We start from the raw sequence: 13,287 nt of genomic DNA on the forward strand, positions 1-13,287 counted from the left end.
AAATGTAAGGAGTGGGGCACTCGCCCGCGCTTGTTCCCCCACAACCTCTCCACTCCCCTCCCGCTCAACGGACCGGGAGATGGAGCCCGAGCCTCCCCCTGCGGTGTCTGCCTCTGCGCAGGAGCAGCTCGAGCAGCTGCGCGCCGAGTCGAAGCGGCAGCAGCTCCAAGCCGACGAGGCCATCAACGACCTCGCGCTCAAGCTCGCCGCCGCCGAGCGCGACCTCGACTCTGTGCGCGCCGAGCTCGACCAGGCCCGCACGCAGGCGCAGCACGAGCAGCAGCGCCGCGAGGAGGTCGAGCGCGAGCGCGAGCGCGACTCGGAGCGCAGGAAGGGCGAGAGCGCGGGCGAGCAGCAGCTGCGCCAGCGCGTGGACGACGTCGAGCGCGAGAAGCGCGACTTGCTCGCCCTCGTCGACCGCGAGCAGCGCGACAAGCTCGCCGTGCAGGGTGAGGACGCCGACTCGCTTCACTCGACGACGATGATGCTGGCACCTGGCCCGCTCGATGCAGCTTGCAGGCTGCACAGCCGGGCTTCCGTGCTCGATCTGAAAGTGCAGTACTGACAGGGTCACCCGCAGAATCGCTCGACTCGCTGCGGGCCAGCTACTCGGCTCTCCAGGCAGCACACTCGGAGCTCGAGGGCAAGCTGGCAGAGGTCTCGAGCCAGAGCCGCACCTCGCTCCTCCGCGTCCAGACCCTCCAGAGCTCCGTCACCTCGCTCGAGGCCGACAAGCAGTTCCTCTCGACCGAACTCGAGCGCGGCCGCTCCGAGTGGGCCGCCTTCCGCCGCGACAAGCATGCCGAGCTCGTGCGCCTCCAGAGCGAGCTCGACACCAAGAGCATCGACGAGCGCGCCGCGCGCTCGTCACTCGACACGCTCCGCAAGGCGCACGACCAGCTCAAGGAGCGCCACGCCGAGACGCTCGCCGACCTCGCCAAGGTCCGCGAGGAGCTCGGCGCCAACGAGGGCCACTTTGCGACCGAGATGGCGAGCATGCGCCGCCTCGTCGACCTGATGGAGAAGCGCGAGGCCGAGAGCAAGCAGCACATCGAGCGCGTCGACCGCGCCCTCGAGGAGGAGCGCGCCCTCCTCCAGGAGCGCGAAGCCGAGCTCAACGACCAGCTCTTGCAGGAGCGCGAGCGCGCAGACGTCCTCGACGCGCGCAACGCCGAGCTGCGCGAGGCCCTCGAGCGCGGCAATGCCTCGGGCTCGTTCGCCAACGGCGCCGGCGCGGCCGGCAGCTTCACGCCCGGCTCGCCTGGCGGGTCGGTCGCGTCGGGCTCGTTTGCGCTCAGCCCCTCGGCGCAGATGGCTGTGCGTGGGCAGAAGAGTGGGAGGAGCTACGCCGAGATCTACGGCGAGTATATTCGCATGGAGGACGAGCTGGCGAGGGAGCGCGCGGAGACGAAGCGGCTGGGCGAGTGCTTGGCACAGATCCTGGGAGACATCGAAGAGCGGGTGCGTGCTTTGCTGTAGTAGGGTTTTGCTTGCGAGGCCAGGCTGACCTCTCATCTCGGCCACAGGCACCCTTGCTCAAGGAGCAGCGCCTCGAGTACGAGCGCCTCTCGATCGAGGCGACCGAGCTCGCGTCGCAGCTGGCGCAGGCTCTCACCGACCGCGACGGGTCAGAGCGCCGCGCCGAGTCCTTCCGCCTCGACGTCGAACGCCTCTCGACCGACAACACCATCCTCTCGCAGCAGCTCTCGGATCTCGGCCGGCAAGTGCGCACGCTCACGCGCGCGCTCGCGTCGAACGAGAACCCGGCATTGGAGGGCGACGCGGCCGAATTCGACGAGCAGGAGGCGGCCATCCTCCGCCGCGCCGAGGAGGTCGGCGACACCGACTCTGTCGTCTCTGCGCACCTCGTCACGTTCCGCACGGTCAACGAGCTGCAGGTGCAGAACCAGAAGCTGCTCAAGATCACGCGGCAGATGGGCCAGCAGCTCGAGCAGGGCGAGCAGGACGCGCTCGCGCGCCGCCAGGGCGAGGAGAACCAGGCTGTCGCCGAGGCGCACGAGCTCATCCTCCGCCTCAAGGAGGAGGTCGAGAGCCAGCGCACGCGCACCGAGGCGTACGAGAAGGAGCGCGACATGTTCCGTCGTATGCTCTCGCAGCGCGGCGCGGCGGTCCCGGGCGCTGCAGGTGCCGGCGCCATGGTCCCGCTCGGCGACGCTGCAGGTGGCTCGCCGGCCGACCTCGACGCCTCGCGCCTCCTCGCAGACGTGCAGGCCAACTTTGACGCGTACAAGGCCGAGATGACGGTCGATGCGCAGCGGCTGCGCGAGGACCTCGCGCAGGCGCAGAAGGACGCGGCGGTGGCGAGGACCGAGCTGACCAAGAGCAAGGCGCAGGCCGAGTTCATGGCGGGTACGTTGCGCTCCTTTGCCGAGTCTGCGCTACTGTCGAGACGGGGCTGACGGCGTCGCGTCTGCCCGCAGAGCGCTTCCGCCTACTCACCGAGTCGTACGAGATGCAGAAGACCGAGATGAGCCAGCTGTCGAAGCGCTCGCTCGAGGTGCAGCAGGCGATGGCCAAGCACGACATGGCAACGCATAAGGTAGGCCTAGCGCAACCGGTTGCGATCAGTCTGAGATGTACAGGCTTACCTTTGACTCCTACAGTTGACGGAGGACAACCTCGAGCTGCGTAGCACAGCCGACCAGCTCCGCCACGAGAACAACAACCTCAAGTCGGAGCGCGAGGTCTTCAAGAGCGCCGAGAAGCGCCTCAGCGACGAGAACGCCTCGCTCAGCAAGGAGCGTGCGCACCTGTCCGACCTGATGCGCAACCTCCAGACGATGGCGAACGAGCTCGAGCGCAGCGGGAACGACGCGAGGCGCAGGCTGGAGGAGCAGGTCACGAGGCTCGAGGCGCAGGCGTATGTTCAGCTTCACTCCTCCCTATCTTCTGATGCTGACACTTGGTCTTCCAGCAACGAGCTCAAGGACAAGCTGAACCAGGAGTCGGACAACAATCGCCAGCTCGCGCTTCGTAAGGAAATCGAGAGCAAGACGTTCCAGGAGCGCATCGACAAGCTTGTGCGTCGCTCTTTGCCTCTTGCACTCTCCCACGACTGACGCACTTATCCGCCCAGACTTCGGAGCACTCGACCACGCGCGAGAAGCTCGTCGCTGCGCAGACCTCGCAGGAGCATCTTGAACAGCGCGTGCGCGACCTCGTTCTCCAGGTCGAGGCTAAGGAGGAAAAGCTCGCAGTCTTCGAAGGTCGCTCGTCGACTGGGCAGGAGGGCGAGACGACTCGAACGGTTGAGGAGCAGTTGCAGGTCACCGTTGCCGACCTTCGGTACGTCGCTCAACGTGCCGGCTTTCGACCTTTCTAAGGCTGCGCTGACCTCCGAGTACCTGCAGCAACGAGCTTCGCACGGTTAAGGCCGAGCTTGAGCGCACTAAGGGCCACGTCGAGCAGTACAAGGCGATTGCCGAGACGCAGGGCGAGAGCCTGCGCGAGGTTACCGCTACGTACGAGGAGTACAAGGCGTCCACCGAGTCTGCGATCGCTGAGAAGGATGTGAGTCCGTGCCACTGCCCGAGTCTCCGGACTGAGCTGATTCGACCGTATCTTTCCCAGAGCGAGATCAACAGCCTCCGCGAGCGCCTCCACTCGCTGACCACCGACCTCACCGCTTCGAATACGCAAAACTCGGAGCTCCACCGCCAGATCGAGGCCGAGCGCGTTGCCTTCGAGAAGGAGCGCAAGACCTTCGAGGACGGCATGGCGTCTCTCCGCACCGCCGACCAGGCCGCCCGCAAAGCGCAGCTTGCCGCGCAGGACGACATGCGCCGGCAGTCGCAGCTCGCGCGTGACGCGCACGACAAGTACGAGCGCGAGCTCGTCGCGCACGCCGAGGATGTCAAGCGGCTGAGCGAGGTCAAGGAGGAGCTCGAGCGGGTTCGGGGATCGGTGCGCGAGCACGACGCGGCGGCGCAGGTGGCGAGGGCCAATTTGGCCACGTCCGAGGAGAGTTGGGCCCGGCAGAAGGCTGTCCTGGAGCAGGAGCTTGCGGACGTCCGCAAACGGTGCGTACCCATCTACTTTCGACTCTGCTTGGAGCTGACTCCTCGCGTTGCGCAGATGCGACGAGCTCAAGGAGCAGAACTCGACTCTGGCGCAGCACCTCGAGACGGCTTCGGCGCAGGCCGCCAAGCTGCAGGCTCGTCACGCTGCCTCGACGGACGCTGCTGGCGAGGGCATCGATGCCGAGGCAGCCGAGGCTATCGCCGCCTCGCAGAGCAGCTCGGTCGAACAGCTGCAGGAGGTGACCAAGTACTTGCGCCGTGAGAAGGACATCATCGACCTTCAACTCGAGTTCAGCAAGCAGGAGGCTGCCCGCCTCCGTCAGCAGCTCGACTTCACCTCTCGCAGTCTCGAGGAGGCTCGCCAGACTCTGCAGGATGTGCGTCATTGTCGCGGTACTCGCTAATCACAATCGCTGACTGCTTCTCCCGCAGGAACGCTCGAAAGCCGGCGATTCCCTCACGAGCTCTGCGCAGCATGCCGAGCTCCTCGAGTCTATTCACACCGCCAAGCTCCTCCGCGAGAGCAACCAGACGCTTCGCGACGAGAGCGAAGCCAACTTGCGCAAGGTTGCCACGCTCGACAGCCAGCTGCGCCAGGCGCAGGCCGAGATCGATCCGCTCAAGGAGCAGGTTCGCACGCTCCAGGCCGAGGTCGACGCCAAGCAGCACAACATCAAGCTGCTCGAGGACGACAACGAGCGATGGAAGACGCGCAACCAGACGATTCTCGCCAAGTACGAGCGCATCGACCCCGAGGAGCTCCAGGTCCTCAAGAACGAGGTCGAAAAGGTTCAGGCGTCGCTCGCAGTCGCCGAGACCGACAAGGAGGCGCTCATGAAACAGCTCGAGGAGCAGACCAACCTGGTGAGCTCAACTCGGTGCTCTCTCCTTCCATCTCGCTGAATGCGCCCTTCTGCAGGCCGAATCCATGCGCTCGAATTGGCAAACTGGTCTCGACCGCTTCAAGGCTCTCCAGACGCAAGCGCGTGTCACGCGCGACGAGCGCAACCAGCTGCTCAAGACGAACGAGGAGCTGAAGGCGCAGATCGAGGCCGGCGGCAATTCGGAGGCAACCGCTGCGGCAGCTGTGCGTCGGTTTCCGCCAATTCTCCTGCTTATGCTGACTGAGGAAACGTCGCAGGCCGAGGCGCAGAGCAAGTCCGAGGCCGCTCTCGCCGAATTGCAAACCCGTTTGAGCGCGAGCGAGGCGGAGAAGACGGCACTCGAGGCTCGGCTCGCCGATCTCGAGAAGGCTCAGGGCGACATCGTCAAGAGTCTGGAAGACAAGCTCGCCGTGCTCGAAGCCGAGAAGCTCACGCTCACCGCCGAGCGCGACGTGCGTTATCGTTGGTCAGCTCGCCGGCGACTCGTGCTTACCTTGTCTCTCTTACAGCGCCTTCACGCCCGCGAAGAGCCTATCTTCCGAGACAACGTAAGCGCCTCCCGCTCTGCGATGCCTGGTGCGCTCGCTGACACCGTTCGTGCTGGCAGAAACGCATGGTTGGCGAGATCAAGAAGCAGCAGGCCGAGCTCGCCACTACTCAGGGCGAGCTTCAGAAGCTGAAGGAGACGGTCGCAACGGGCGACAACGCCGCTGCCATTGAGGCCGCCGTCCAGAGCCGCCTCGCCGAGGCTGCACCCGCGCCCACCGCGCCAACCGACGAGCAAATCGCTGAAGCGGCCAAGGAGAAGATCGCCGCGGCCGAGTCGCAGTTCACGGCTCAGCGTGACGAGGCGGTCGCCAAGGCGATCAAAGAGACGGCCGAGCAGATGCAGAAGGACCTCGAAGCTGTTCGCGCGGAGCTCGCCGCTGCCCAGGCCGCAGCGGCTTCGGCTGCGGCCGCGGCTCCCGCCGACGGCGCGGCGCCTTCAGGTGCGAGCGAGGAGGACGTCAAAAAGGCAATCGAGGCGGCCGTTGCCGAGACGAAGAAGCAGCTCGAGGCGGACTTCGAGAAGATCAAGAACGACGCAACGGCCGAGGCGGTCAAGAAGGAGAAGGAGACGATCGAGCGCCTGACTACGGCACTCCGCAAGGCTCAGCAGCAGGCGAGCGCAGCAGCCGCGGCGCCTTCGTCCACTCCAGCGCCCAACATCGACGCCCTCGTCCAGGAGAAGGTTGCCGCCCTCGAGAAGGAGCGGACGGCGGCGCAACAAAAGGCGATTGAGACCGCCATCAATGCTGCGCTGGAGAAGCAGAAGGCACAGCACGACCAGCTGCTCCAGTCGACGAAGGAGCAGATTGAGAAGCAGGGCGCGATGAAGAACGCTCTGCTGCAAAAGACGGTCGCAGGCCTCCGCGCGCGTCTCGCCGAGCACGGCATCCCTCCGACGGGTGGCAAGCCAGCCGCTCCGGCCCCCGCCGCCGGCGCTGCATCGCCCACTGCACCGGCAGCGGCCGCCGCACCCCTCGCCGCACCGACGGCGGCACCGCCTGTCAAGGCTCCGCAGGCCGCTGCGGCTGCTGTGCCGCCACCTGCACCTACGCCTGCTGCCGCTCAGCCGGCAGCTTCGACCTCGACCGCCGCAGCATCCCCTCCAGCACAGCAGCAGCAGCAGCCCAAGGGCGCCGCTGGCGGCGGGCGCGGTAAGGGTGCGCAGCGCGGACGTGGCGGCGGACGCGGCGGCGGCGCTGCTGGTCGCGGCGGCAAGGCCGGCGGCTCGCCGCCTGCAACGTCTCCGGCGCAGGCGGCTGGCTCGCCCGTCGCGGCAGCGGCGCAGGCGACCGGTCTGAGCGTACGCGGCGCCGGCGCGACCCAACGGCCAGGCGGCGTCCTCGGGTCCATCCTCGGCGCAGCCGGTCTCGCCGGCGGGCAGCAAGGCGGGAAGCGCGCGCGGGAGAGCGACGGAGACGGCTCGGGTCAAGGAGGGGGAGGAGGCGACTCGTCGAAGCGGCCGAAGGGCGCATAATTCCACTCCCGCGTAGTATCACTCTCTGTGTGTATCTAGTCGCATTGTAAGCGTTTCGAAGCACCTTGATTGCAATCAGAACGAGAGGAGAGCACCGCGAGCAACTTTGTCTCTCTGCGCCGTTCTCGTTTCTGGATGTAACTCGCTCTCCTCCCGCCGCCACTTGCATCTGACGTACGCAGCGATACACACTGTCGGTGCGGCTCGAGGACTCCTCGCTTGCACAGGATGTTTCTTCGAGCCTCGGCATCCTCATCAGCTTCGCGTTCAAGTTGGCTTTGCGCCTTCCTCCAAATCTCGCTTCGAGCCACATCGGGAGCGTTGCGCTGCCCGACAGCTCTGCTGCCAGACTGCACGGCGGAACAGGGGTAGCGACATGCGCATGCAAGGGGCATGGTCGTTCATGACAGCCTCGACCCGCCATCGCCGCATCCGGAAGGGAGGGTCGACTGGCTCAGATCTGCACGCGTGTGCCTAGACGGGTGCGGCAATGTATGGAGCTTCTCCGTGCTCGGGGGCTCGATCGCCCTTGTTCGGACTCGCGCTCAAGCCGCCCGCTCTGCTCGTCGCCCACCTGCTTCGTTGCTCGCTGCTCTCCGTCGTGCCACAAGAGCTCGCTTTTCGCTGGTCGTTAGCGGCTGCTGCTTCTCGTCTGTGTTTGATCCCGGTGCTACAGCGCCCGCCCCACGGTCTCGCCGTCCACAACCGGCCACCACAACGCTCTTTCTGCGGATCCCGCCACTTCGCCCTCCTTCCATCGCCATACCACCTAGCCGACATGCGCACTGCTGGCCTTGCCCTCCTCACGCTCGCCACGGCATCGACTTTCGCAGTCGCGAAGCCCGCCGAAGGCCGCGAGGGCGGCGGATCGCTCGAGGCGCTCCTCGACCGCCTTGCCGAGAAGGCCAACAGCTCGTCGAGCGCCCGAGCGAAGGCGACGGCTGCTCCTGGCGCGCCGCCTGCGAAGAGCGCGAAGGGCAAGCCAGAGAATGAGGACAAGGAGGCAAAGAAGGAGGAGAAGAGGCAGCTTGACCTCAGCTTCGAGGAGGACGAGGGTCGTGAGTCTCTTTTCGCTGTGGCAGTATGCGCCGTTCATCGTACTCACCTAGACATCCTACAGCTCACGACAAGATCATCAAGCGTCTTCGCTCGAAGCGGGATGAGGACAATGCCAAGCGCTGGCACAAGGTCCGCAGCCCGCACGCCGGCGTCAAGCGCTGGATCTGGGCCAACTCGATCATCCAAGACGACACGCCGGCTTCAGAAGTCCCGTCCATCGGGGTAAACGTCGACCAGCTCGGCGGTGGTGCGCTCCTTCCTCTTCTCGATGATCATGCGGGTCGCTCATATGCCTTTGGATGTCGTGCAGGCGCTTACACGCGCACGACTCCGGCTGCGACCCTTGTCCGTCCGACATTCCCGCCGCTGTCGAGCTCGAGCAGCCAGACGCCGCCCGCTGAGTCTCCGACGCCGTCTCCTGTTTCGGTCGACGCCGCCGCCGTCACTCCCGCCGCCGTCGCTGGCTCAGACACCCCTGCTCCGGCCGTGCCTACTTCGTCGGCTAACGCCACGCAGGATGAGTTCCATTGGTACAACCCGAAGGATCTGCTCGAGGAGATCGAGGAAGGCTTCTCCAAGCTCTTCCACCACTTCGACCACCCGACGTCGACGTCGACGGCTGCGCCGACGCTCGCCACGGCCGAGGTTGAGAAGCGCTGGGTGTGGTCAGGCCAGATCATCCAGGACGATACGCCTGGCGCTCCCGCGCTCGGCGCTGGCAATGTCAACCTACTCAACCCCGATGTCGCTGTCAACACGCCTGCGGCAGCCCTCGTTCCGCCTTCGTTCCCGCCTCTCGCGGCGGCTGCGTCGGACACCTCGACGTCGTCGAAGGCGGCCTTCACGACGCCGCCTCCCGGCCCCCGTCAGCGCATGACCTGGAAGTCGGCGCACGAGGCGCTCCTCCACGCGAGCTCGAGCAGCGCCGCACAGGCGGCGGCGCAGCAGACGGCCGCTGCGCGCCAAATCGCGGCGCGCCACTTTGCCGGCGCCCACGCCCAACGCATGGCCAAGGCCAAGCGCCACGAGGCGATCGCCTGAATACTCCGCCCGCTTCCTCCTTCCTATACCCGACTCGTTGTCCAAAGTCACACCCACCACACTCCTTGCTCTTTTTCTGTAGCACCTGGCTTGTGCGCCCTCCTTCTTGTAGCTCTAGTCTTTCCACTTCACGTCTTCTGCTTCTACTGCACTCCAGCGCCGCGAGCCTCGTCTTCCTCCGCCGCCCACCTCTCTGCCTTGCGCGCGAGTATCGCAAACGGAAAGTCGAACGCTGCAGCCTCGGTCAAGCGCTGCTCCTCAGGCTCGCGCCCGCGGTTCTCGTCGTCCCCGTCGCCGTCCTCCTCGAAGATGACCGCGACGCCGCGCCGTTCCCACTTGCGCACCCAGCTGTCGACCATGCTCCGCACCGACTCCTTCGGGTCGTCGCGCCATTCGGAGTAGCTGCGCGGGAGCCACAGCTCGCGCAGGCGCGGGAGGCGCGCCGCGAGCGCGTCCGACGTCGAGTGGTCGAGGAGGAGCCACGGGACGCTGCTCCGGATAGGCGAAAAGTCGTTGAGGCGCAGGATGAGGAGGGTCCGCGGGAGAGAGGGGAGCGCGAGCTGGAGCGGAACTTGGTACAGGTCGAGGAAGAGCAGAGGCGCATGCTCGAGCGCGGCCGGGATGTCGGTGATGGTTGAGACCGACCGGAGATTTGAGAAGGATAGGCGCGTCGGGAAATCCTCGGCGGGGCAGGCATAGGAGAATTGTCGGAGGGAGGGAAAGACGGTCGAAGCGAAGAAGTCGTCGAAGACCGAGTGGCTCATCATCTTGGCGTAGATCTCGAGGCGCGTCAACGCAGTGAAGGTAGGTGGCTCATACTCGAGTGTATCGCAGTCGCACAGACTGCAGCGCAAGATGTGTAGAGAGCGTAGATCTGCTTCGAGCGCTTGTCAGAGCTGCACCGCGAACGCCGTTGAAGCGGGATGTCACGCACTCGTGCCGTGTTTGAGATGTGACATGAGTAGATGCCGGACGCCGGCAATCCACAGCTGCTCTGTCCGCGGGCAGCGCCGCAGGATCTCGTCGAGGCGGTACTGGTCGGCCTCTTCTACTCTTGCCGAACTGGGTGGCTCCGCTTCATCGTCCTCGAAGCCGATGTCGTCGTCGGTGGCGGCCATGGCGCTGAAGGTAGAGCCGAGCCAGGGTATGTGCCCGACGCGTACAGTCCTGATCCGCTCGCCTCGGGAGGGATCGCGGTCGAGCGACTTGAGGAAGCACCTAGCCCGAAGCGACGTGGGTAGGTGGAGGTCGCGGTACAGCAAAGGTTCGATGAGTGCGCGCCAGGCCTTGCAGACGAGCGACAGCCGTGCGAGCACCTCGTAACGCTCGTCGAGGTGCGAGAAGGACGGGTTCGGGTCGAATGACTCGAGAATGACGGCATGCTGCAGCTCGACGGGCAGCGTGGGCAGCATCTTGGCGGTGTCGAGGCTACTTCCAGGCGAACGAGGCGTGAGAATGCTTTCATCGGCGAAGGACAAGGCGTCGCACGAACCTGCCGAATTTCGCCGATGCAACCTCGCTCGTCGCGCTGTTGAGTGCGCTAGAGACCATCTTGAGAAGTATCTCGACCCGTCTGTCGCAGCAGACAGTCGGCGAAGGTGGATATGCGTCGGGTGCAGGGTCGCGGTCGAAGAGACGCAGACCGCAGGTTGCTTCGTGCAACCAGCTCACTATCCTCAGGAGGCCCTGCTGGACTCTGGAGAGACGGAAGCATGCTTGCTGCTCGTTGCTCGGCGCTCCCTGCTCGCCGGACTTGCCGCGGAGTCGTGCTCGCACCGCTGCGTCCGACAGTCGTTTCCGCACGCTTTCTCTGCCTCATGCTCCTCTGTGCTTGACTGAGTCCTGCCTGATCTCGTCGAGTGTGTGCGTTCGCGAGCTCTCGACCCGTTCCCGGACAAACTCGTTGATCCGCGTTCTTCTGCAGCATGCCTCCTGGACTCGACTCGCGCTCTTCGCCCCCGTTCGCCAGACCTACTTCTCGTGCACAGGCAGATGCGCGTCACAGCGCACCGCAGGGAGGTCAAAGCTCGAGCCGGAGTGCTGACGAGCGACTCCACCGCTTCATTGCCTCGCTCGAGCGGGCCCGGTCGGTCGCAGAGCGTGTCTGCTCGACCACGTCGCCCTTCGCTGCACTCAGCTTGGACATGCTGGAGAAAGGCGCGCGCGAGCTGCACGACGCTGTGCGCCTCGTCGACCAGGCGAGCCGCGTCGGGCACGAAGGCGGTCGCGATCGTCCGGCCCCGTCGACAGCGCAGCGGGCGAGCGATCGTGGAGACAGCCACGCGCGCCGAGAGGGCCAGGCGTTGGAGGAGCGCGACCGAGGCATAAGCTCGCGCTCGCCGTCGCAGACAGACGAGCGGCGCAGCGAGCCGAGCCAGTCGTCTTCGCGAATCTTCAAGCTCCCGGGCCGACGTGGCGAGTCGACCGCGCTCGATCACGACCAGGTTCGCCACAAGAAGGATGAAGGCGTGCAGCGTCCCCCGTCTACTCAGTCCCGCCGCGAGCCCTCGCTCCCTCGTCCCGATGCGCCCACTCGCCCGCTCTCGCAAAGCAGCGCGCGCGCCGCCTCGAGCATCTTTTCGCCGCCGGCTCCTTCCGCTCCCCCGGTCGACGGTGACGACGATGTGCACTCCAATTCGTCACGCAAGTCCCAGCACCGCCGCATGCCGTCCGGCCTGGCGAGCGACGCGCCTTCGCGTCGAGGCACGCGCGAAGACCCGCGACAAGGTTTCGCATCATCTCGCCGCTCGAGGACGACGCATGCATCAGCCTCATCCGATGAGGAAGTGATGGGCACCCAGCCTTCGCGTCGGACGCGCGAGTCTGGCGCAGGCGACTCTCGCGCAGAGCGTTCCCGCTCCCGCTCGATCGCAACGGCCGCACCGCAGGACGACGACGAGATGCACAGCAGCGAGCCGTTCTACGCCTTCCAATTCGCGTCGTCAGCGCCTGACGATAGCTCACGCTTTGTCGAGCTGGCGCCGGTCGAGTTGCGCGGTTCCAAGGTAGCGAATGCGGTCGTCGCGGCCGTCCTCCAGCTCTCCGACCAGGATGCCACCGGCACGCTCCTGGCCCTATCGCTTGTCAGCGACGAGTACCGCTCGGCTGCGCAGGCCGCCTTGTACAAGTCGGTCAAGTTGTCGACACGGCGTCGGCTCGACCTCCTCTCGCGTGCCGTGACCAACAACGCCTCACTCTCTGCGCTCGTGCACAAGCTCAATATCGAGCCGCTCGACCAGGACCTTCCCTCTTCGACTCCCGAGACCCTCGTCGCGCCGCTCAAAGCGCTCCTCGACCGTCTCACGCACATCGAGAACCTCGACGAAGACTTTACGACAGGCGAATGGGACGTCCGCACCCTCACGTCGGGCAAGGAGTACCCGCTCACGGTCTCGTCGCCGTTCAAGCTCAAGCAGTTCCGCAGCGCCAGCGTCTGGTGGGAGGTCGGCGCGCTCTTCTCGCTCGTGCAGGCGCAGCCAAACCTCGTCGAACTCGTTCTCGGCGGCGCGGCAATGGACCGCGACTGGGCTGGCGCGAAGCTTGTCTCGTCGCTCTCGAGCAGCTCGTCGTCGTCCCCGCCGCCCGCGCGGCTGCTTGAGTCGCTCGAAGTCGCGCAGGTCATGCACGAGGACACGCTTGCCGTCCTGCTGCGGGCTGCCGGCGGGGGCAGCGCCGAGCACCACAGTGCCCTGCGCAGCCTACGCGTCGGCTTCCAGTCGATCGGCTCGACGGACGACGACACGCCTCGCGCATCAATCCCGGCAGCGCTTGCGCTCGTCGGCCCGTCGCTCACCCACCTCGCGCTGATGGCTCCGCTCAAGGCCAGCGACGACGTGACGGGCCTCCTCGATGAGCTCGTTGCCGTCCTGCCCAACCTCGAGATCCTCGAGTGGACCGAGGCGACGGAGCTCGTGCCCGTCCCGCTCGCGTCGTCCAAGTTCCTCTCGACGGCCCTCCCGCGCAGACTGCGCGTTCTGCGCGCAAGGTCGCTCGTCTCGCTCTCGACAAGCCGCGTGCTCGCGCTGCTCGACGACCCAGAGGTGGCGGCTCCCGCCCTGAAGGAACTCGACGTCCTGTGGGCAAACGGGACGGGCGAGGACGCGGGGCAGGAGCCGTGGTACAAGGAGCGCCACATTTTACGGATCGAAGAAGCGGCGGAGGAATTCGGTATCAAATGTAGGGTTGGCAAGAGCGACGAGCCTCTGATCTTTCGGCGGCCGTGACGTGTAAACTCGGCTGT

General features: G+C 65.9%; 4 protein-coding genes across 4 annotated transcripts; 3 read left to right on the top strand and 1 right to left on the bottom strand.

The window, feature by feature from the left end:
• Positions 1-79: 79 nt before the first annotated feature.
• Positions 80-6,947, top strand: JCM10292_003465 (uncharacterized protein; the record flags this gene model as incomplete). The annotated part of the gene is made up of 15 exons (XM_076652026.1): positions 80-449; positions 581-1,461; positions 1,527-2,370; positions 2,442-2,560; positions 2,625-2,881; positions 2,936-3,041; positions 3,098-3,306; positions 3,372-3,531; positions 3,592-4,040; positions 4,096-4,417; positions 4,473-4,904; positions 4,960-5,127; positions 5,182-5,376; positions 5,434-5,472; positions 5,532-6,947. 15 exons carry the CDS (start codon positions 80-82, stop codon positions 6,945-6,947), a joined length of 5,967 nt encoding a protein of 1,988 aa, XP_076502408.1.
• A 778-nt stretch (positions 6,948-7,725) lies between these two features.
• JCM10292_003466 (uncharacterized protein) lies at positions 7,726-9,047 on the top strand (the record flags this gene model as incomplete). Its single annotated transcript, XM_076652027.1, has 3 exons — positions 7,726-8,005; positions 8,068-8,253; positions 8,317-9,047. The coding sequence occupies 3 exons, from the start codon at positions 7,726-7,728 to the stop codon at positions 9,045-9,047; spliced, it is 1,197 nt and encodes a 398-aa protein (XP_076502409.1).
• A 143-nt stretch (positions 9,048-9,190) lies between these two features.
• JCM10292_003467 (uncharacterized protein) lies at positions 9,191-10,459 on the bottom strand (the record flags this gene model as incomplete). The annotated part of the gene is made up of 2 exons (XM_076652028.1): positions 9,191-9,921; positions 9,982-10,459. 2 exons carry the CDS (start codon positions 10,457-10,459, stop codon positions 9,191-9,193), a joined length of 1,209 nt encoding a protein of 402 aa, XP_076502410.1.
• A 732-nt stretch (positions 10,460-11,191) lies between these two features.
• Positions 11,192-13,270, top strand: JCM10292_003468 (uncharacterized protein; the record flags this gene model as incomplete). The annotated part of the gene is made up of 1 exon (XM_076652029.1): positions 11,192-13,270. The coding sequence occupies one exon, from the start codon at positions 11,192-11,194 to the stop codon at positions 13,268-13,270; it is 2,079 nt and encodes a 692-aa protein (XP_076502411.1).
• Between the last annotated feature and the right edge of the window lie 17 nt (positions 13,271-13,287).

The sequence above is a fragment of the Rhodotorula paludigena genome, assembly GCF_050403205.1.
Source record: "Rhodotorula paludigena JCM10292 DNA, Rt_paludigena_JCM10292v1_ctg63, whole genome shotgun sequence".
Lineage (NCBI taxonomy): Eukaryota > Fungi > Basidiomycota > Microbotryomycetes > Sporidiobolales > Sporidiobolaceae > Rhodotorula > Rhodotorula paludigena.